The sequence below is a fragment of the Lissotriton helveticus genome, chromosome 6, assembly GCF_964261635.1.
Source record: "Lissotriton helveticus chromosome 6, aLisHel1.1, whole genome shotgun sequence".
Taxonomy (NCBI): Eukaryota; Metazoa; Chordata; class Amphibia; order Caudata; family Salamandridae; genus Lissotriton; species Lissotriton helveticus.
The window spans coordinates 2,130,501,706-2,130,522,942 of record NC_136067.1 but is presented as its reverse complement, the minus strand read 5'-3'; the positions used below and the strand labels follow the sequence as shown (position 1 = coordinate 2,130,522,942).

Sequence of the window (21,237 nt, the reverse complement as noted above, 5' to 3'; positions counted from 1 at the left end):
GCCGCCAAACTCAAAGACGAGAGGTTGGGGTGCACCATCTGCCCCCGAACTTCGTAAGAAGGTCCGGCCGGCACGGCAGCCGTATGTGAGGAAGGAGAGACCAGTGAAGCAGGTCCCTGAACCACCACTGTCTGGGCCATTCCGGAGCAATGAGGATCATCCGCGCCCTGGATTGGGACAGCTTGATGAGCACCGCCGGAATCAGGGGAATGGGCGGAAAAGCGTACAGAAAGCTGTTCGACCAGTTGATCCATAACGCATTCCCCAGAGTCCCCTGCTGGTAATACCTGGATGTGAAGCCTCGGCATTTGCTGTTGTCGGCGGTGGCGAACAGATCCACTTCTGGAGTGCCCCACCTGGCGAAGACGTCTTCGAGCACTTCGTCGTTTATGACCCACTCATGGTTTTCCTGGATCAGTCTGCTGAGTGCGTCCGCCTGAGCATTCTGCACACCTGGCAGATGGGTAGCCGTTATCGTCAGTCCTCTGGCTAGCAGCCAGTGCCAGATCGCCTACGCTTCCTGTGGCAGTGTGCGCGATCTGAGCCCCCCTGCTTGTTGAGGTAATACATCACAGTCGTATTGTCAGTCTGTACAAGTAGAGAGTTGGTCTGAAAGGACGGATGAAAGGCCTTCAGTGCCAAGTGAACAGCTCTGAGTGCCAGTAAATTTATGTGGTAAGTGGGCTCCGTCGGGGACCACGTTCCTTGGATCTGTAACTGTCCGGGATGTGCTCCCCAGCCACGTAGAGAAGCATCCGTCACAATAGTTTGAGTGGGAATGTCCTTGTGGAACAGAACCCCCTTGAGGAGGTTCTCTGCTGAACACCACCATCTCAGAGACTGTAGAGCATGCAGAGACAGCCGTATCCTGTTGTCCCAGGTCCCTCGCCTCTGGCCCACTGATCCTCCAGACATTCCTGCAGCGGCCGCATGTGTAGGCGTGCATGTGAAGTGAGCAAGATACAAGAGGCCATCAACCCCAGTAGAGAAGACACCGTCCTCACTGTTGGAGATGGAACAGCCATGAGAGCCTGAGCCTTCCGAAGGAGCGACAAGCGTCTCTCCTCCGAAGGAGACACGCTTGCTGACAGCGTATTGATGGAGGCTCCCAAGTACTGTAGGCACTGGACCGGAGTCGGGACAGGCTTGGACATGTTGATGTGCAACCCCAGCTGGGTCAACAGAACGGACGTCCTGTTGAAGTGCAATTGCGCTTCCTGGAAGGTGGAGGCTTTGATCAACCAATCGTCCAGGTAAGGGTAAACAAACACCTTGTTCTTTCTCAGGTGAGCCACCACTGCCATGCACTTTGAAAAGGTCCTGGGCGCAGACTTCAGTCCAACAGTGTACGCTGTATTGGTAGTGATTGGTGCAGACGAGGAAGCGCAGGACCTTCTGGTGTTTACGTGCAATGGGCACATAGAAGTACGCATCTTGCAGATCTATCGCGCAAAGCCGGTCTCCCTTTGCAGCTGAGGGTAAATCTGGTGCAAAGACAGCATGCAAAACTTTTCCCTGCTAATCCATTTGTTTGCTTGTCGCAAATCCAGAATGGGCCTGAACTCGTTCTGGTCTTTCTTGCGTACCAGAAAGAAGCGGGAGTAAAGACCCTTTTCCCTTTGAGACAGAGGGACGTCTTCTATCGCCCTTTTTCTTAATAGGGTATCCGCCTCCACCTGAAGCTCGCGCAGTTAGAACTGCGAGCAAACCGGTGTAATCGCTGAAAGCGTGCTGAGAAAACGAAGACGGTATCTATTGCAAACAATATTCAGCATGAGTAATCTTTCTCCTCTCTCTGCCAAGTAATTTTTTATGCTTCCCCCCCACCGGAGCGGGTAACGGATGAGGGGGAAGTAACACCTCAGGTGCTTAGACCCGGCCTGGCCCTTGTTCGCGGAGGAGGAGTGCTGACCACCTCTGCCCTCTGGCGCTTTTGGAATGGCCGCCGCTGGTACTGCTGCTGCTGCTATTGTACATAGGGTTCTAGGTGAACTTTGTTCCAGCATCTAGTCGTAAAAATCTTCACGTCCATGTGAGGTCGATTTTCTGGCCCAAAAGGTGCAAGCGTTCTAGTTTCTGATACGCCTATTTAGTATGTATAATTATTTTACTTATCTGTAAATAGAATGCGCCCTTTCCATAGAGCTGTGTGGATACTTCATTTATTAAGTGTTATTTGCACGTGGTAACTGATTGAGTGTGACCCTTTTCAGCTTCCTTGAGTAAACCTTGAGCGCGCGGCCTCTCTCCCACAAAGAGAGTTGACCGTTAGAAGGGAGTATCGGGCCATAGAGTCAGAGAGTACATGACAATGTAACAAAGAATACACTGGGACCAAAGAAAGTACCTTGCAGTATGTCAAGAAACCCTCTATTAAAACAAAATTCTGCTGCCCCCACCAACCACCTAGCAACACACTCCAGCGTTCTTTGGATGTTTCACCCTATCCCCACCTACACCATCATCCAACACTTCACTTGCACTAACAGCAACAGTTGCAAATTAACTAATTTATTCACGAAGTACCCACGGACGCCTGCTCATCCACTACTCTTACTCACATATACACCCACTCATGCCACTCAGACCATAGACCTCAATCAAGAGTCACTCACGCCAATGCACTTTAGAACCCACCCAGGTACTGATCTATTCCCATGGGTCGCACTCTCACAGATGTGCTCATGCCTACATTCAGACATTTAAAAATCACCATCACTCACAGCTACACACTCAAGCATCATCTCAATGTCTCTACGTGCACCCAAACAAAATCTCCCCAATGATCCTCACACACCGATGCAGTAATGCACCTACTCCTGGCCAACCCTGACCTTCACCCAATCATTCCAGCTCAACCCTGATCCTTATTTGCACTCATATCAACACATTGGTGTATTCACTCAGTCTCAATATACACAACCCCAAACACACAAAAAGACTCACTCGGACACCCACAAAAAAACAAACTCCACCACTCAAGGAAAGAAGGTGGCTAGGACTTACGCATGGAGCAGTTATCACGTCCTCTTCCGGGATAGTTTCGAAGATGGTTGGGATAGGCTGTTACTACTGTCTTATTCCAGGAGTAGGTCTCCGGAGTGGGTATGATGCAACCTGTAATTAAACAAAAACAATAATCAGCTTATGTAATAAAACTGACACACAACACAGCTAAGAAGCACCGATGCACCATTTCCTGTGCAGCCAAAACAGCCCCCATGACCCAAGCCATCACCCACCCCCCTCTCCCACAAGAGGTAAATAAATGCATCCACCACTTGCATCTTAGACGGACATCCATCCATGGACAAAAGGCACTCACGCATTTCTTAAACGTTGACAAGATCATGCGTATCAAAATCGGGGCTGTGAGGAGCATGGAGAAATCTGCTGTGTTGGGTCAGGTGAGCGATGACAGCTGGAAGTCGAGTGTTGTCGTCAAGAGCGATTTCATATTGGTTATGAACAGCAGGAAGAATGGGAGTCAAACATATATGTGGGCTTTTGATCAAGGCTTTATTTAGTGTCTGAATAAAAAATGAAGAGGCACATTATTGATGCAGCACTGGAATGTCCCCGTCTGCCAAAGTCTGGGCTACAATATGCATGTATGTAGGAAAGTGGATTATTTTTATGGATCCTAGTTTTATGGATTTTTTTCTTAATATTTCTGTCTATTCATATTTTTTTGGCCAATGTATCTGCATTTATTCATATTTATTTTGTGTTTTTTGTACAAATGAAGTTGTAAAACTGTAAATTTCTAAATGTATTTAACTGATATACTTGCATTTATACTTTGAGGTCTGTCACATTTTAGCTATTTAAGCTGCCAAGTATTACATAACAATACAGCCACTAGCAAATACTAGCATTATACCACAAATGTATATTGACACAAGCTGTTATTTAAAGAAATTTGTGAAAATGTTCAGACAAGATGAAACGATTTAAAGGCCTGAGATCTCAAATGGGCCGTAGTGATCCATCCTTTTTGAGTATGAGAAAGTATAGGGAGTATACTCCTGATCCCTGAAACTGACGAGGGACGGCTTCTATAGCTCCTTTGAGTAAGAGAGCTTGCACTTTTTGTTTAAGCAGGTATTGATGTTCTACAGAGAGTTTGTGTCTGCGAGGTGGAATGTTTGGAGGTGTGGTTTTGAGCTCCGGACAATAACAATGTTGGATAATGTCCAACACCCGCTGATCAGAGGTTATGGATCGCCAGGCCAGGAGAAATTCTTGTAATTGTCCCCCGACAGGTGTTGGTTTTGGGGAAAGGAGAAGGGAGTCACTGTTTTGAGGTGGATGGTGCCCCACGTGTGGCAACACCAATGCCTCGCCCCTTCGAGTTGCTGCCCTCAAGTGTACCCCTTGCCCCGTGAAGGGGAGGTTGACATTGCTGCCCGTATGATAAAGAAGAGGCATCTGAAGAGGTTTTGTCACCTGGTTTATATGAGGATCTACGCAAGGAGCCACGTGAAGCAAGGGATTAGAGTGCCCCCCATGGATTTGGGAATCTTTGTGTCATTTTGCAATTTTTCTAATGCTTCGTCCACTTGTGGGCCAAACAGGTGTTCCTAGTCAAAAGGGACATTTAGAAGTGTTTGCTGTATTTCTGGCTTGAAGCCAGAGATTCGAAGCCAGCGTGTCTATGCAGCAATACACTTGTATTAATGTCTCTAGCAGCTGTATCTGTGAATCTAGGGCACATCTGAAGGTATTAGTGGAAATAAGTTTCCTTTCTTGAAATATTTCCTCTTCCTCTTTTTTATGCTCCTTCGGGAGACACTGGAGGAGTTCCTCCATCTCGTCCCAGTGGGTGCGATCGTACCTGGTTAACCAACCCTGTGTGTTGGCAGTTTGCTAGTGATTAGCAGCCTGTGCCGCTACCCTGTTCCTCGAAGCATCTATTAGCTTAGACTCGTTGTCAGGAAGAAGAGCATCAGCTGTGGTTTGTGAGTTCGCCCTTTCCCAGATGGTTGACGCAACCAGTGAACCGGGGAAGGCGTCCTTGATGTAAACAGGGTCAGATGGTGCAGCTTTGTATTTTTTGTCGACCCTGGAAGTGATTCTGCATGCTTGCACAGGGTCTTTAAAGATATTGTCTGTGTGACGCAGCGTGCTCTTTAACATAGGGTGGTACTGAGAATCCCTATGTGCGCTAGCTAAAGTCTGTAGGAAAGTCCCCCTTTTTGCATGGTTGCCCCTTACTTTTTGCCTAAAGTTGGTTCTCGGACGAAGTGTACCCTGGGTTGACAAAGGTCCAACAGAGAGAGGTGGGGAGTGTGGGTGGCTAGCAGCATGGCCAGGTAGCTGTGTTGCTCGACAGCTCTCATCGGCCAGACTAAATTCTTTAATTATGCTGTCCTTGGAAGCCATCAAACACCGGTAAATGGTGTCTGAGAACCCCCGACGCACAATCGCTGGAAAATTGGGGTTAAACAAGGATTCTGAACAGAGGAAAGCTCCCAGCCTCGACTGGGCGGAATCAGAGCGGACGGCCCTAAGAGGGTCAGCTAGAGAAACCGGAGCGCTGCAGGGAAAATAGAATACGCCGGCCTGCGTTTGATGCTCAACGGCTATCCAGAGCGTTGAAGAGTTGGTGGCCCATAATTAGAAATACGTCCCACTGTGGATGTCGGAGAACGTACGTGAACAAGAGCCTCCCCTCGAGGGCCTGTCTGCCGGAGTGTGCTGCCGCCGCCAGGCCAGCGCTCGCCTCTGCAGCCCGGTGAATGCCGAATACACTTGGGGGGGCCAGAGGTGCTTGAGATAGTGCCGAGGGCGGAGGAGGGTCGATGGACAACGCCTTGCTGAGCAAGGAGGGATTGAGGGGGGTGCGCTCCGTGCCCCAGTCTGCAGGGGGTTTGATGCAGATGCTTTGCAGTACAGGGACTGCTTCGTCCTGCCTCGAGCCGCACTAGAGGCGCCTGTCAGGGATAGGAGGCATCCCCGGTGGCCTCGCTGAGGAGCCTGGGGAGCCCCGAGAGAGCATAGTCTGCATTTGGGCCCTAGGCTAACACAATAACATACAATAGCCTGGGAACTCGGTTGAGAGGACCGGACTTGCCTGGGGAGCAGAGGGAGCCAAGCTACAATCCGGATAAGAGGCCAAAGAATTGGAAGAGGACTGTCCGCCTGGCGAGGATTACTTTAAAGTGAGGGCCCAGAGGGATCAGTTGCTGTTGTGTAGGAGATAGACCAGCGATCAGTGACTAGGAAGCAGCGACATGTCATGGGTGTGTAGGAAAGTGGGTTCCTGTTGCAGTAACTCCCTCACTTTTTGCCAGACTACGGATGCACTTTTACTTGGTGTGTCCTGGGTCCCTGCCAATCAAGTTCCCAAGGCCTGTAGTGTTTCCCCAAAACTAACCCAATTGGCATCTCTAGCCACAGGTCAGTTCCTGGTAAATGGTACTACAAGTACCCAGGGCACTGTGACCAGGTAAGACCTCTAAGAGCTGGAAGGCAGAGGTTACAAACATTGTGTGGATTGCGCTAGGCAAACTTGTGGTGGCACTTAGGGCAGAATTTTAAAGGGGTATTTTCATGGCCCCTACCTCGCCCTCTGTTAATACATGTGCGTTGCTGTTTACTCTGAGTTAATTGACGAAAAAAGGTATCTGCAGGTTTCTTCTATTCTCCGGTATGTTTGTAGTCGATGATCAATTGTATTTGTAGTCGAATTCTTTGATTCTTTCAAGTATTTTGTCCAAATCTTCGGAGAGTCTCCCTTTGCTTCCAGACCAAATGGTGGAAAAAAGAATCTGAAGATGGCTACCATGCACAAGAACTTCCAGGGTGCCATCTAATGTGCAAGGGATGGACCTAGCACCAAATGGTGGTCGACGACGCCCCACACAAAAAAAAAAAAAACACACACAACAAAGACTATCCGGACCCAACCACTAGATGGCGGAATAATGCACAGCATGTGAATTCACAAAAGGATTCATGCTGGAAAACACTATTCTGGTCAGGCAGGGCTTACTAAATATGTAAAAGAATCCACAGAGTGATTATTGGGAGTGGGGTGGGGGTTTTGAAGAGTATTCAGAGTCCCTTCCCTTTTGAAACACACTCCCAGATAGGACATAAATGACAAAACATCCTAGTGATGGCTAATTACAGAGCAGTTTACTGATGCTCATTTTTTCAGTTTAAAACAAAGCCCTGTTATAGTATAAACCTTCTTTTGGCCAGAGCCTGGCGCCCCTCCACGGATCACTTGAGGCCCCCTAGGTACTGTCCGTCAGAATGCCCCCGGCCTTCATTAGAAGGCAAGGTAGCCCAAACGCCAGAGAATGATTGTTGGACTTGGCCCTTTTGGCAGAATAATCTCTAAACTTTTTGCTTTTATATGTGATCTGGTGTTGGTTGTTTTTGGCTTCTACGCACTTTACCACTGTGTCCCAGTGTAAAGTGCGTGCGCACTCTGAGTGCATGTTGTAAGATTGGCCTGCCCTCCCATAGGAATGCATGGGGGATACGTGTGTCCATGGTAGTTCCTGATATGTGGGGAGTGCAGGGTCGACTTTGGTATGTGCGGACTCATGTGATTTAATGTGTCTGGTGTGGAAGTGCCACTTCTAGAAGTTGGCATGTCTGTGTAGTAAATGTGAAATTGACTGTCTGGCTTGTGATTGGCTGGAGCTGGCTGGTGTGCTTGACTCCAGGAGTCATGATGGGTCTGCCCGATGGTGAGTGGAGAGATTAGCATGTTGATGGCAGGGAGGAGTACACCTGGGACCTGAATAGGGCTTGGCCTTCCCTATAAAATGCTGGCTCTGCCCCCTGTGGTGCAACTGATGTCCCTAGCCTGTCCTCTGAATAGGGAGAGGGGCTGAGCACAACAAAGTGCTCCAAAACCAGTTGCATCTGGTTTTTCCTTAACCCTGTGCTACCAGACAAAGGATAAAAGTATAAAAGAGGGGCTGTGACCTCATGTAAATGTTCTCTTGCTCCTGACCTGAGAGGAGGGCCTGCTGCTGCTGGGCACCAGTAGGATACCGCCACTGGGGCCTGCCTCCCTGTTGGAGGGCCCTGTGAGCCGGCCCCTGGGCCCAGCTTTGCCCCCCTGCCTTTCTTCATTTTCCATTTTGGGCTTTGTGACTTTCGCTTGCCAGCACCTGGGAAGCTCTGACCTCACCCCTGCAAATAGCGATTAGCGCCGCTGGAGCGGCGATCCCTGTTACGAGGGATTCCGCGGCGTGGGGATCCCCCCCAGTACTTTGATTATCGGCGTGGGTGCCCACCCAGCTCATTGCCGTATTTCCTTTTATTAAATCCCTAGCGGGTGCATACCCCGCCAGGGGTTCAGTTTTGAACCGGGAGCCTACCCCAGATTACGAGGAAATCACCAACGCGACCCGGAGGAAACACGGAAGTCAGGCAGCCCTCGCAGAGACAGGGGCAGGGCCTGGCTGGGAGCGCAGGAAGTTCCGGCCTAGAACCAGGAAGCGAACGGGAGCCCACCCCGCGCTCCTGTGACCACACCTAGAGAAGGCGCCATGTGAGAGAGAGAGAGCTCCGAGGAGCGGGAGCTCTCGTGCAGCGGCCAGCCGGGGAGCGGGACTCCTGTAGTGGAGGGAGTCCCCCGGCCGCTGCCAGAGGAAGCCACTGGAGTCCCGAAGCACCCAGCAGCGGCCGGTGAGTGCGGGCATCTCGAGGCGGGGGCACAGATTCAGGTGAGGAGCGGCCCCGGATGGCAGCGGGTTGCTCCTCTGCTTAGTGGGGCATTTCTTTGTACTTAGAGCCCACAAGGCTCCAACGGGCGGGCATTTTGGTCCTAGAGACCATGAGGCTCCAATGCTGAAGGGGCATTTCTCGGTGGTAGAGCAGCCCCGGCTGGCAGCGGGACGCTCCCACAGTGGTGGCAGCCTTTTTGTGTTCAGAGCCCACGAGGCTCCAACGTTGTATTAGGAGGCATTTTGTAATTTAGAGCCCACGTGGCTCCCACGTTGTTGGTGGCAGCATTGTGCCCAGAGGAGAGCCAGGCTCAGTTTCCCCAGCTGCCCAGCACTTAGTGGGCAGGCAGCTTCTACGTTTAGGCCTGTTCTTCGGCACACTCTTCTTTTGGGCTGCGTGCGCAGCCAGCCCAGACATTCTGGACATTGGGCCTGTGAGCCCCTGAGAGGCCAAGTTGGCCTGGGGTCAGTAAATGTGATTCTTGCGCAAGGTGATTACCTATTGTGTTTATGATAATTGCCTAATGTGTATTTCTGCATATTGTGATTTGCCTTTATGCTCGTTTCCTACTTCTAAATGTGCTCATGCTTAGAAGGTTGTTTTGCCTAGTATAGTTATGCTAGTCAGTTTATGTGTCCCTGCGTTATCTATGCCTAAAGTGATTAGGATTGCGTAGTGTGTACCTACCTTTTACCAGTGGTTACAGGTTGTGTGCTACAAGTATTATTTTGTGCTACAATTATCCTATGTTCTAAGTGCTATTTCTACTAAGTGCTGATTCGGACAGTGGCCCACGTGGCCCAGTCCTGGTGTAAATAATCCCCTGCAAATACTGCCCAGTGCCAGTTGGCACAGTGTAACTGTGTGATTATGATCTAATGTGTTTATGGTAATACAAAGGCTATTTTTATATATAACCTTGTGTGGATTTCCTTTTTGTGGTGTGCCTAGTGTGTTGCTGCTGTGTGTGTGTGTGTGTGTTGCGCAAACGCTTTACACATTGCTTCCGGGATAAGCCTGACTGCTCGTGCCAAGCTACCAAGGGGGTGAGCAGGGGTTATCTTTGGCGTGTAACTCCCTTGCCCTGACTAGAATTGTGGTTTCTGCCTGGCTTTGGCGCAAGCCTCAGCCAACCAGAAATCCCATTTCTAACAAGGATGAAAGAATGAACGCCTTCCAAGAAAAATACATCGGGGATCCCAAGAAGGGAATTGACTGCTCTTGGTGGTCATGCCAAGATAAACCATCGGATGCCACAGTACCCCAAACCAAAATTCTGGAGGCCAAGCAATCTGGCTCCCTTATTCCACCCGAGATTCTTCCTGGCTAGGCCCTGCTGATGTTGTCAGCAGGGAATAGGCGATCCCTCCTTATCAAAGTGGATCTGAAGTTGAGGGACTTGGTGTCCTCAGAGGCGAATCCTTTGAAAAAGGGGACTTCTTTGGGGACGTTTGTTGCAGATTTTTGATTTCCTGGACAAGGCACAAGCCTCCATTAAGATGTTTTCTTCCAATATTTTAAGCGGGGCCGGGCGTGGTAGGAGACACTTATCCAGCCGCTTCATGCCAAATGCTTCACAGAAAGGCCAAGGCTTCCGTCAGAATCAGTTGCAAGCCCCTGCACATTTTGGGGTAAGGACTCTCCGTTCTTCCCAATGGAAACTGAGAGGGCGGATGTCACCGTTTCAGGAAAACTGGTGGGAACTGACCAGCAATGCTTGGGTCCTTCAGATAGCTCAGGGCAACCATCTGGAGTTTGTAGTTACTACTGTTTTACTAGTCAGTTCTCAACCTTTGTTGTTTTTTGGCAGTCTCAGGAGGCCTTCATCGATCAGGAGATTTTGGAGCTCCTCAACAAAGGGGCGATCGTACAGTGAACCAGGGATCCAAACAGACACATAAGCAATATTTTCCTGGTGGAGAAGAGAGATGGTGGTCAGTGTCTGGTGATTAACCTCAGGGACTTCAAAGGATGGATGGTTTATCGCCATTTTAAGATGGAGGGCATCCATGTTTTACACGATCTGCTGCATCCAGGGGATTGGCTCGTTTGTCTGGACCTCAAGGATGACAGACTTTCCTCCTCATCGCAAGTTCCTGCGTTTGTGTGCAATCAATAGGTCTTGGAGTTTCAAACTCTTCCCTTTGGTCTGACCTCCGCCCCTTGTTGCGTCATCAAGGTATTGAAACCTGTGATGGAGTTTCTCAGAGCCAGGGGAATTCGCTTGTCTACTTGGATGACATTCTGCGGATAGATCAATCTCCAAGAACCCTGGTGGATCATCTTCAGATGGCAGTGGATGTATTAGAGAGATTATGATTTGTAATCAACTAACAGAACTCATTGTTCATTCTGGAGCAGAGGGTTACCTTCCTCAGTTTTTTGATACATTCCCAGACATCTTGTTTCTAAAAAAAATGGGAAGAATTTGTTACGAGCTGCGCAAGATTGGCACATCCTCAGACGTCCCTCAGGAACTTGGCCAGGTTGGTGGGGCTGTTGGCCTCCTCCATCCAGGTCACCTTTCCCAACACTCTTCTCAACAGGTCTGTGCACAGGATGAAAGCACATAATCTAAGCAGGGTTGTCTTTTGCCGCACGGATTCCACTTGCAAATGAGGTCCAGGAGGAAATGAGATGGTGGCTAGACCACATGGAGGCCTGGAATGGGTGACCTATCTTTGTGCCAGTCCCGATCTGGTTATCCAGTCTAACGCCTTTTATCGGGTTGGATGTCAGCTGTGGAAGAAAGTGGACTTCGCAGGGAACATCTAGTGGGCTCCTTTGCAATCCACTGTTGGACAAAAAACAAGGTAAAAGTGCTCGGTTTTCTTGAAGATGAACAACATCTCTGTGGTAAGGTACATCAACCGCTGGGGGGTTCCCGATCCAAACTGTTGGCAGACCTAGCAAAGGGAGTCTGGCAGTACTGTCTGGACCGTGAGATTTCGGTGACATTGGAGTATCTCCCGGGACGATCCCACAATTTGGTCGACTGGCACTCGAGGCACCTTCAGGACCTCAGTGCGTGGCAGCTGCACCAGGAGGTGTTCATGATGATTCCGAGGCTTTGGGACACCTTTTCGGCAGACCTGTTTGCTTCCAGTCTCGATCGTCACCTGAACTGGTTCTTCAGTTGGGGGCACAATCCACATGCGGTGGTGACAAATGCGTTCCTGCAGGACTGGAATCTGGAGACAGGGTACACATTTCCTCCGTTCGCAATGCTGATGAGGTTGGCGCCCACTTACGCAGACAGACATTAGGGACATTTATAACTTCGGTGGGCCCATGGATTTGAAATTTAACAGCATCCCACACAATCCCATCTAAGACGGGCCAAGCAGTGATGTTGACATACGCCAGGTTCCTCTTCAATCTGTGTGATGAGGAATGGGGAGCCAATGTTCCATTAATATGTTGAATGCAAGTTCTATCCTCGACATAGTGTCCATTGACAAAGCGAAAAAATACACCACAAAGCCAATCGACAAACAGGTAAATAGAAAAAAGCACCAACCAAAAGAAGGTCCAAGGTGGAATCAAAAAATGTTTTTTAAATAATGTTGCCAAAACAGAAATTTTCTAAGGGGTCTTCGATGTGTGAGAGTCAGTGTCAAATGAAAATCTGGATTCTGTAGCTAAACGAGTTTGCAAATCAGGCATCCATAAGTCAGTGGGGCAAGTATAGTCAGGCTTGGTCACAGTAAAAAGTGGGTTATTTATTGGTGACACACAAGTTTCAATTACACCTTGATATTCCAATTGTTCAAGGATTTCTGCCACGGAAGCCTTAGCTTCACGCTGGATGGGATATTGAGGTTGAGGCTGCGGCATAGACCGTAAGGGAATCTCGTGGCGTGGGGAAAATTGATCCCAACCACAATGTGTACGGTACAGAGCCGGTGCAAGGTACTTAGCCCACTCTTCTGCAAAATTCAGCGCACGCTCCTTGGAGACCGTGTGCGCGAAAGTAGGGAGGATCACCTCCTCTCCTCTCGGAGCTGCGAGAACAAAAGGTGGGGGCCAGTCAGCCTCCGCTAACAAAATGTCATAGGTAGTTGTAAGATTTTCCCAAAATACCCCTTTTATGGTACATTGCATGTCACCTTCGATTTATTTATTTATTTATTTATTTTGAAAGTTTTATATAGCGCGAACAAGATCTTTGCAGATATCAGAGCGCTTTACAAAGCCGGGAATACCAACAAGCGAGTGAATTTAAACATAATAAGTGGGAGGGGTAGGTACGTGAGGGAGCAAATTAGTACAGCAAATCAATAATAAAAATATAACAGTTAAAAGTGTGCATAGCTGGTCAGTAGCGTCAATAATACAGGTGAAATACATAGTCATAGAGTTCGAACATAATAATACAGGTCGGTGTAGAGTCTTTATAGATCCATGCTCATAGGTCAGGTGTATTTGGCCATGAAAATAGCTTTTACTTCTTTCTTAAAAAGTATGGTAGAGGCGATGAGCCTGATTTCAGGGGGGAGTGAGTTCCAGATCCTGGGTGCCATTCCTGAGAAAGAGCGTTTATAAGTTTTTTCCTTCCGGAATCTTCGAGGTTTTAGCAGAAGATTGTTTGTGCCTCTGGTGTTTCTAGAGCCGCCAGAGATTGACAGCTTCTGAGTGAGGTATCCGGGAGAGCTCAGGTGTAGAGCCTTGTGTGTCATGCAGGCGATTTTCAGATGTATTCTGGCTTCAAAAGGCAGCCAGTCTAGTGATTTCAGGTCAGGGGAGATATGAGAGTGCTTTTTTGATCCAGTGATGAGTCTCGCTGCAGCGTTTAGAGAGGCTCTTAGGGGTGCAGTAGTGGTTAACGGGAGACCGCAGAGGGCGGTGCTGCCGTATTCAATTCGCGGGATGACCAGTGCTTGTACTGCAGTTTGGAAGTCTTTGGCTGGTAGGAAGGGTTTAAGTTTCCTTAGGGTATTGATTTGGAAGTTCGCTCCCTTAGTAACCTTGCTGATATGGTGCTGCATGTTGAGATTGGAGTCAAGAGTTATGCCTAGGGATTTCGCTGAATCCACTATGGTGGGTTGGACATTGAGTGCAGTTAGCTGTTTAAGCCAGGTTTGAGTGGTAGAGATCTTAGCTGGAGGTGAGATCAGCAGGAATTCTGTTTTCAGAGCATTGAGTTTGAGATGATTATCAGCAAGCCAGGATTGGGTGCTTCTGATCGTAGAGTTCAGGAGTACGATGTCATTGAGGGATTGTAATTTGAGATATAGTTGAGTGTCATCTGCGTACATGTGAAAAAGTACATTGGATGCTTGAAGCAAGGTGGTGAGAGGTTCCATAACTAAGTTGAACAATGTTGGTGAAAGGGAGGATCCTTGGGGGACACCTAACGAAACAGGTATTGGAGAGGACATCAGGTTGTTGCTCTTGAATTTCTGTGACCTGTTGTGTAGAAAGGAGGTGAACCACTTGAGAACAGTCCCGGAAAGACCCATTCTTGTGTTAAACATGAGAAATTACTCGATCTGTTGAACAGTGTCGAACGCTGAAGAGAGATCAAGAAGGATGAGGAGGCAGGTATCCCCTTGATCTAGGATTTGAAGGGCGTCGTCGATTATGTGAGACATAGCAGTTTCGGTGCTGTGACCTGCTCGGAAGCCTGATTGATGAAGGTTAAGGAGATCAAACAGATCAATGTGTTTAGTCAGTTGTAGTTGAGCGCATTTTTCCAATAATTTGGCGAGAGTGGGAATATTGGTATTGGGACGGTAGTTGTTTAGGTCCGATGGGTCAGCAGTAGGTTTCTTTAGCAGAGGTGTGACTTGTCCAACTTTAAGGGAGTCAGGGATGGTTCCTTCTTGGAGTGAGCTGATGATAATCTTAGTCCAGAGTGGAAGGAGTAGTGGGATGAAATCTTTGACAGCGTTAGCAGGGAGGGGATCCGTGAGGTGATTGGAAGGTTTCAGGGTGCTGAGCAGTTTGCCTATTTCTTCTTCGGAGTAGGTTTCAAAGGTTGACCATGTAGCATTGTTTTTAGGTCCGGTGGGTGTTATGCAGTTGAGTGTGGTGTGGAGTCTTGTGTCAGCGCGGAGATCACTCTTTATGTTGTCAGTTTTTTGGGTAAAGAAAGCGGCGAAGTCTTCAGAGGAGGGTGCTTCGTGCAATGTACTGAGAGGTTGGGGTTGTTCCTTGGTTTGTGTTCTGATTAACTCAAACAGTTTTCTTGGGCGGTTTTTTGCTTGGTCGAGCTGGAGGCTGAAGAAGTTTGCTTTTGAGCGCTTTATTTTCCTGAAGTAGGCGTTTCTCTTTTTCTTCAGGGTTTTCAGGTGCAGTGCAGAGGGAGCTGCCCTCCAGGTGCGCTCTGCCATTCGCATGGCTTGTCTATCTTCATTGAGACTCCCGTCGTACCATGGAGTGGAGATTTTAGCGGAGACTCTTTTTAGCTGCATAGGAGCAGCCTCATTGATTATTGAGGTCATGGCGTTGAGATAGTGGTCAGTCAGGGATTGTACATCTGTAGCTCCCGTGGGCGGGAGTAGGATGTCGCGACTGTTCGGGGGTAGGGAGACTGGGTTGAGTTTTTTCAGGTCTCTTTTCCAGACTTTAGTTCTGGAGGGTTGAACCGGGTTGAGTTTGACTTTTTCATTGATGAAGAATGTGACAGTATGATGGTCTGACCAGTCACAGGGTTGGATAGACTCAAGTTGAGCAGCGTCCTCTCTGGCGATGATAAGGTCGAGAATAGAACCTTTCTCGTGGGTCGGGCTGTTGGATAGTTGCGTGAGATCGAGGGCGCTGAGGAAGCTTTTGAAACTAATAACCACCGCATCATTGGGATCGTTCCAATGGAGGTTGAAGTCACCAAGGTATATTTGGGTGAGCTGTCGTCCGGCATTGGTTGAAACCAAATCGATTAAAAGGACCATTTCATAAATCCTATCAGGGGGAGCCACTCTGGTATCAGCTGTCTCCACAACAACATATTGATCAGTCGCTGTCACGTTCAGTAGTGGACGCAGGGCCTCTCGCACAATGGTAATCTCCGCCACGCTGTCCAGCAGGGTCAGAGCCCATGTCAGATTCCTTAGCTGCGTTCTCACTATCTGTGGCATATCTCGCTGTTAAAGAGGCAACTTTCTTTTTCTGAAACTCGGGTCTTTTCAGAGTAGAATTGTCCTGCTTGCCTTTACTGTCTTTCGGGCGGGGCTGGTCACAGGTCTGTGGGCCACCCCTACCTCTTCTGCCGCCTCCACCAGCGGACGATGAGGCCGATGTGGCCTGTAAAGAACGAGGAGAGCGTTGATCAGGAACCTGAAACCTATCAGGCGACTTAATCGTAGTGCGGACGCGCAAATCATATACGTGCTCAGTAGACGCAGGCACAGGTGATGGGGGACGGGACTCCTGTTTCTGCTGTTACCCCAGTTTTTTATTTCTGTTCCAATTTTTCTTTGGAGCGGAGTGTTGAGCGTCTGTTTCAGACGTCACACCCTGGGTTTGCTTTTTATTTTTTTCAGTAAAAGGCTTGACACCTAAACTATTGCGGCCAATGGTTTTATAGGCAGCTGTAATAATTCTCGGTAACTGATGGGGTTTGTCTGCGTCTGGAACCTTGTGCAAGGCATTAGTCACCTGAAAATTCACCGCATCTCCCTTCACATTAGAAAGGACAAGCGAGGCTACTACATCAAATGTGCCAACGAGTCTCATTCCCAATTCGACCACAGCCTCAGGTCCTTGTTTCTCCTGAACACGTCTAATTACCGTGGGAACAGAAGCCATTGATGGAGTGCCGAAGCACCTCGTGTACACTGACGCAAAAATCCTCCCCCATGACTCACAGTCACCGGCTTCAGGTACCAAGTCTTTGGGTAAACTAATTGTAAGAATCCTGTGTTTTTCAACGGGAGACGAATTAGGAAATACTGCTTCCAGCTGGTCAAATTTCTCAGCAAGCCAAAAAGGCATATCATCCTTATCTTGGGGACGCCTGCCCATAACTGCATTGACCATCACGGGACTGAGCTTCATTTTGCTCGGTCCGGCTGGAAGGGCCGCAACTCCAAGGGCCCCGCCCTGCAAATTGCGGGTAATGTATCGAACTAGGGCCTGAATAACACTACAAGAAGAGTTATATAGGACCCATAATTCAGCAGCGGCAATCTGCCCTCGTGCATCTGGTGGCTGTACCTGCTGAGCAGATCCGCCATCTGATTGTCCTTGCCCGGGAGGTGTTCCGCCATGAGGAAGATGTTCCTCTGAATGGCCCACTTCCACATGCTCTGAGCCAGATGAGACAACTGTGGAGAGTGGGTACCTCCCTGCTTTTGGATGTAGTACATGGCCGTCATGTTGTCCGTCCGGATCAACACGACCTTGTTGCACAGATGTACTTTGAAGGACTTGAGTGCCATGAAGTTCTAGGTAGTTGATGTGCATCTTTCTGAGCTGCGTCGTCCATAGGCCCTGCACCGTGTAGTGGAGTACATGAGCTCCCCATCCCTGGAGAGATGCGTCTGTCGTCAGGATAATCTGTGGCACAGGCTCTTGGAACGGTCGGCCCTTGCAAAGGTTGTGTGGATTCCACCAATGCAGAGACTTGTATGCCCGACCGGTCACCAACACTAGGTCGCTCAACTGTCCTTGAGCCTGAGTCCACTGATGTGCCAAGCATTCTTGGAGCGGACGCATATGCAACCTTGCGTGCGGGACTATGAAGATGCAGGAGGCCATCATGCCTATCAACTGCATGAACACTCTCGCTGGAAGTGAGTGTTGCGGTCTGAACTTTTGGATTAGCGACTGGATGTTGTCGATCCTCACTGAGTTTGGCTGAGCCGTGGCCGCCAGAGTATCTATCGTCGCGCCCAAATACTGCCGCACATGGGCTGGCTGAAGGTGCGACTTCGGATAGTTCAGCGAGAAGCCCAGACCGTGAAGGAGGTGAATGGTGTGGGACATGTCGGCGGCGCACTGCTGGGCTGACTTTGCCTGAACCAGCCAGTCGTCCAGATAAGGATAGACATGGACGTTTTGTCTCCTGAGGTGCGCCGCCACTGTCGCCAGACATTTCGTGAACACTCTGGGGGCTGTGGTCACCCCGAAAGGAAGGACCTTGAATTGGTAATGTCGATTCTGAATGGTGAACCTGAGTTATTTCCTGTGGGATGGATGGAGTGGGATGTGAAAGTAAGCATCCTTGAGATCCAAGGTTGCGAGGAAGTCTCCCTGATTGAGCAACGGAAGAACCTGCTGCAGTGTTAGCATGTGGAAGTGTTCTGAGAGAATGTACTGGTTTAGGGCCCTTAGGTCCAGAATAGGTCTGCGAGACCCGTCCTTCTTTGGGATTAAGAAGTACAGGGAATATGTGTTATGTTATGTTAGACAAAGTTTATATAGCGCACGGCTACTCTAAAAGAGTGTCCCGGCGCTTTCCACAGGCAGCTCAATACCGAATAACATAACAAGAAAAGCAAATACAGAAACAGACAGAACAAAACCCACCCAAAGGAAACTAGAGATTAAAAAGCCAAGTTTTCAGGCTCTTCCTAAACTGAAGCAGATTGGGGGTACTGCGTAGCGCCAGTGGAAGAGTATTCCACAGCTGGGGAGCCTTACAGCTGAAAGACCGGCCCCCAGTGCGGGCCTTCCTCACACGCGGAACCACAGCTGTAGGAAGAGATTCAGACCGCAGCGAGCGGGTTGGTCGATAGAAGGCCAGCCTACGCCTTAGGTACCCTGCCCCTGAGCCAAAAAGTGCTTTGTGCATCAGCGTCAGGGATTTAAACATAATCCGCTTCCGGATGGGCAGCCAGTGGAGCATTTGCAGCAGCCCAGAAGCTCGTGCTCGCCTATGCAAACCAAAGATGGCACGGGCAGCAGAATTTTGAGCCACCTGCAGGCGCTGGACTAGATAGTCAGGGAGGCCAAGAAAAAGGGCGTTGGCATAATCCAGCCTGGAGCCGACAAGCGCCTGGACAGTAATCCGCCTATGCTCCGCAGAAAGCAGTGGAAGAAACTTGCGGAGCATTTTCAAAATGCCGAAACAGGTGCCGGCCAGACCCAGGACATGCGCTCTCAGCGAAAGCTTATTGTCCAGTTTAACCCCTAGATTTTTGGCGACCAATGATGACTGTGCGGGAGGGCACATTTCAGACGGCCACCATAGCCGCCACTCAGGGTCGGTGGCACAGCCGAAGAATAAAACCTCCGACTTACTGGAGTTGGCCTTCAGGCTGTTCCGCTGGAGCCAATCGAATACCATGCCCAGACAACCCCGGATATTCTCTCCATCAAATGCTAGATTTTTACCGCATGTGAAGAGGAGTTGCGTGTCGTCGGCGTAGGACACGATCTGGGCCCCATAAGCCTCCACCGCCGCCGCCAGAGGGGACATGTAGATGTTAAACAACGATGGGCTCAACACAGAACCCTGTGGAACCCCGACTCCCAAAGGCGGCATCTCGGCGGAGCTCTGGGAGACCCAGACCGTCTGGCGGCGGCCTTCCAGAAAGGATGTAAACCATTTGAACACCGTCCCCCTGATGCCGATGTCATGGAGCCTGGCGAGAAGCGCCTCATGGGGGACGGTGTCAAAGGCCGCCGACAGGTCCAACATGACTAACATGGCCTTGCCACCAACATCCAAGGTCTCCCTGATGATCTCTGAGACCTCCAACAACGCCGTTTCCGTGCTGAAATTAGGACGGAATCCGGATTGGGAAGGATGGAGCAAGTTGTTAGTTTCAAGAAAGCTCGACAAGACACCATGGACATGTTTTTCAGTGATCTTCGCCAAAGCCGGAAGAAGCGAAATTGGCCTGTAGTTGGCCAGAGCATCGGCATCAAGACCAGGCTTTTTCAGGAGGGGGATCACCATCGCCCTTTTCCAGGTGCGAGGAACACTCCCCTCCCTCAGAGAGGCGTTGAGGATGGGATTAACCAGGGGATTCACCACCGCCGCCATCTCCGCCAAAAATTTGGCAGGGCAGGGGTCAAGTGGCGAGCCTGATTTAAGGCTGGCCAGCAGCACCCGGGACGCCTCGCTAGAGACAGCAGGAAAATCTGCCAGCACTGCGACAGGCGTGGGCGATGACCCATGTCCCGCCCCGGGGCCGCAGCCTCCCTCCTCCACGCTCTCCGGGAAAGAAACCTGAATTGCCTTGATCTTGTTGGTAAAGAAATTGGCGAGATCACACGCCCACGCATCCGATGATAATGACGGGGGTGAGTGGGAACTGGGGGTGGTGAACTCCTTCACCACGGTGAAGATCTCCTTACAGGAGTTCGCCGCCGCCTCAATCCTTCTCGCAAGGTATTCTTTCTTGGCACCTAAGATGTCCCGGTGATAGGCCTTAACAGCCGCTCTATAGGCCAGTTTGGCCTCCCCATTATACTGAAGGCGCCAGGCCCGCTCCGCAACCTTGCACTGGCTGCGGGCCAACCGCAGCGCCTCCGTGAACCACGGCGCAGATTGCCGAAATGCCGTGGAGCGAGGGGCAGCCTTTGGAGCAAGATCGTCAAGCCTTTCCGTCAGCCACCGCTGCAGAGCCTCCGTGTCTTTTTCCAGATCACCCGAAAGATGACAAGGATGTTCCGAGAGCGCCTGCTCCAACATATCGGGCGTCACTCTATGCAATGCTCTTGAGGCTGGTCTAGGCAGCATGGGGGCGCTGTTGGCCGGCCGCCCACTCTCCAACACGGAGAACCTAATCAGCCTATGATCCGTCCATAGCACCGGCAGAGTTTCGACATCGGCAATCGGGACTGACGAGAACACCTGATCGAGGGTGTGTCCTTTCTCGTGCGTGGAACCTGACACAAACGGTGCGAGGCCCAGTGGAGATGTAATGTCCAGCAGTTTGATGGTATCCGGGTCACTGGTCGCTTCAAGATGGAAATTGAAGTCGCCCGCCACTACACAATGCTGTGTAGTCAACGCCAACTCAGATATCGCTACCTGCAAGTAGTCCAGGAAGGAGCCCAAAGGGCCTGGCGCCCTATAAACCAACAACCCCTTAAGCGCTTGAACCGGGGACAATCTGAGCGTAAAGGCAATGGACTCCGAGCCCCCGATGGAGTTCAGAGGGAGAACTGAGCAAAGAACGTTTTTCCTCACCACCACAGCTACTCCACCGCCCCTGCCCTTCCCTCTATCCTGCCGGAAGATGTTATAAGCCGGAGGAATAGCAGAGAAAATGTCCGGGTGAGACGCCTCTCCCAGCCAGGTTTCGGTTAGGAGAAGACACACGGGATTTTCCCTTACCAGAAGATCATATAAGTGCTGGGCATGACAGCCCAGTGACCGCGTATTCAGCAGCAGGCAGAGATGTTTCGCGCAGGCCTCGGCAGGCCTGTACACGTTGATCGAAGTCCAAATCGGCGACCAGCCGCAGGCCGGACAACGCCGTTTGCCTCTGAAACGCCCCGGAAAAACCGAGCGGCACGAACAAGAGTGGGTCTGCATAGCACGCAGCATCGCCGACGTGTAGGTGATCATCCTCCCTCTCACCTGGCCGGGCCGCAGTCCACCGCCGCCCCGCCGCCTCCGGGACGCTGACGGGCGCAGACGGGCAG

The 21,237-nt window shown here is 50.2% G+C and overlaps 1 protein-coding gene across 1 annotated transcript in view; it reads right to left on the bottom strand.

The window, feature by feature from the left end:
• The window catches only part of LOC144764109 (uncharacterized), a 162,577-nt gene that overhangs the window by 22,222 nt on the left and 119,118 nt on the right, over positions 1 to 21,237 (bottom strand). The window contains exon 8 of the mRNA XM_078650277.1: positions 3,007 to 3,117. Coding sequence (XP_078506403.1) covers positions 3,007 to 3,117 — 111 coding nt within the window. The remainder of the gene's footprint in view (positions 1 to 3,006; positions 3,118 to 21,237) is intronic.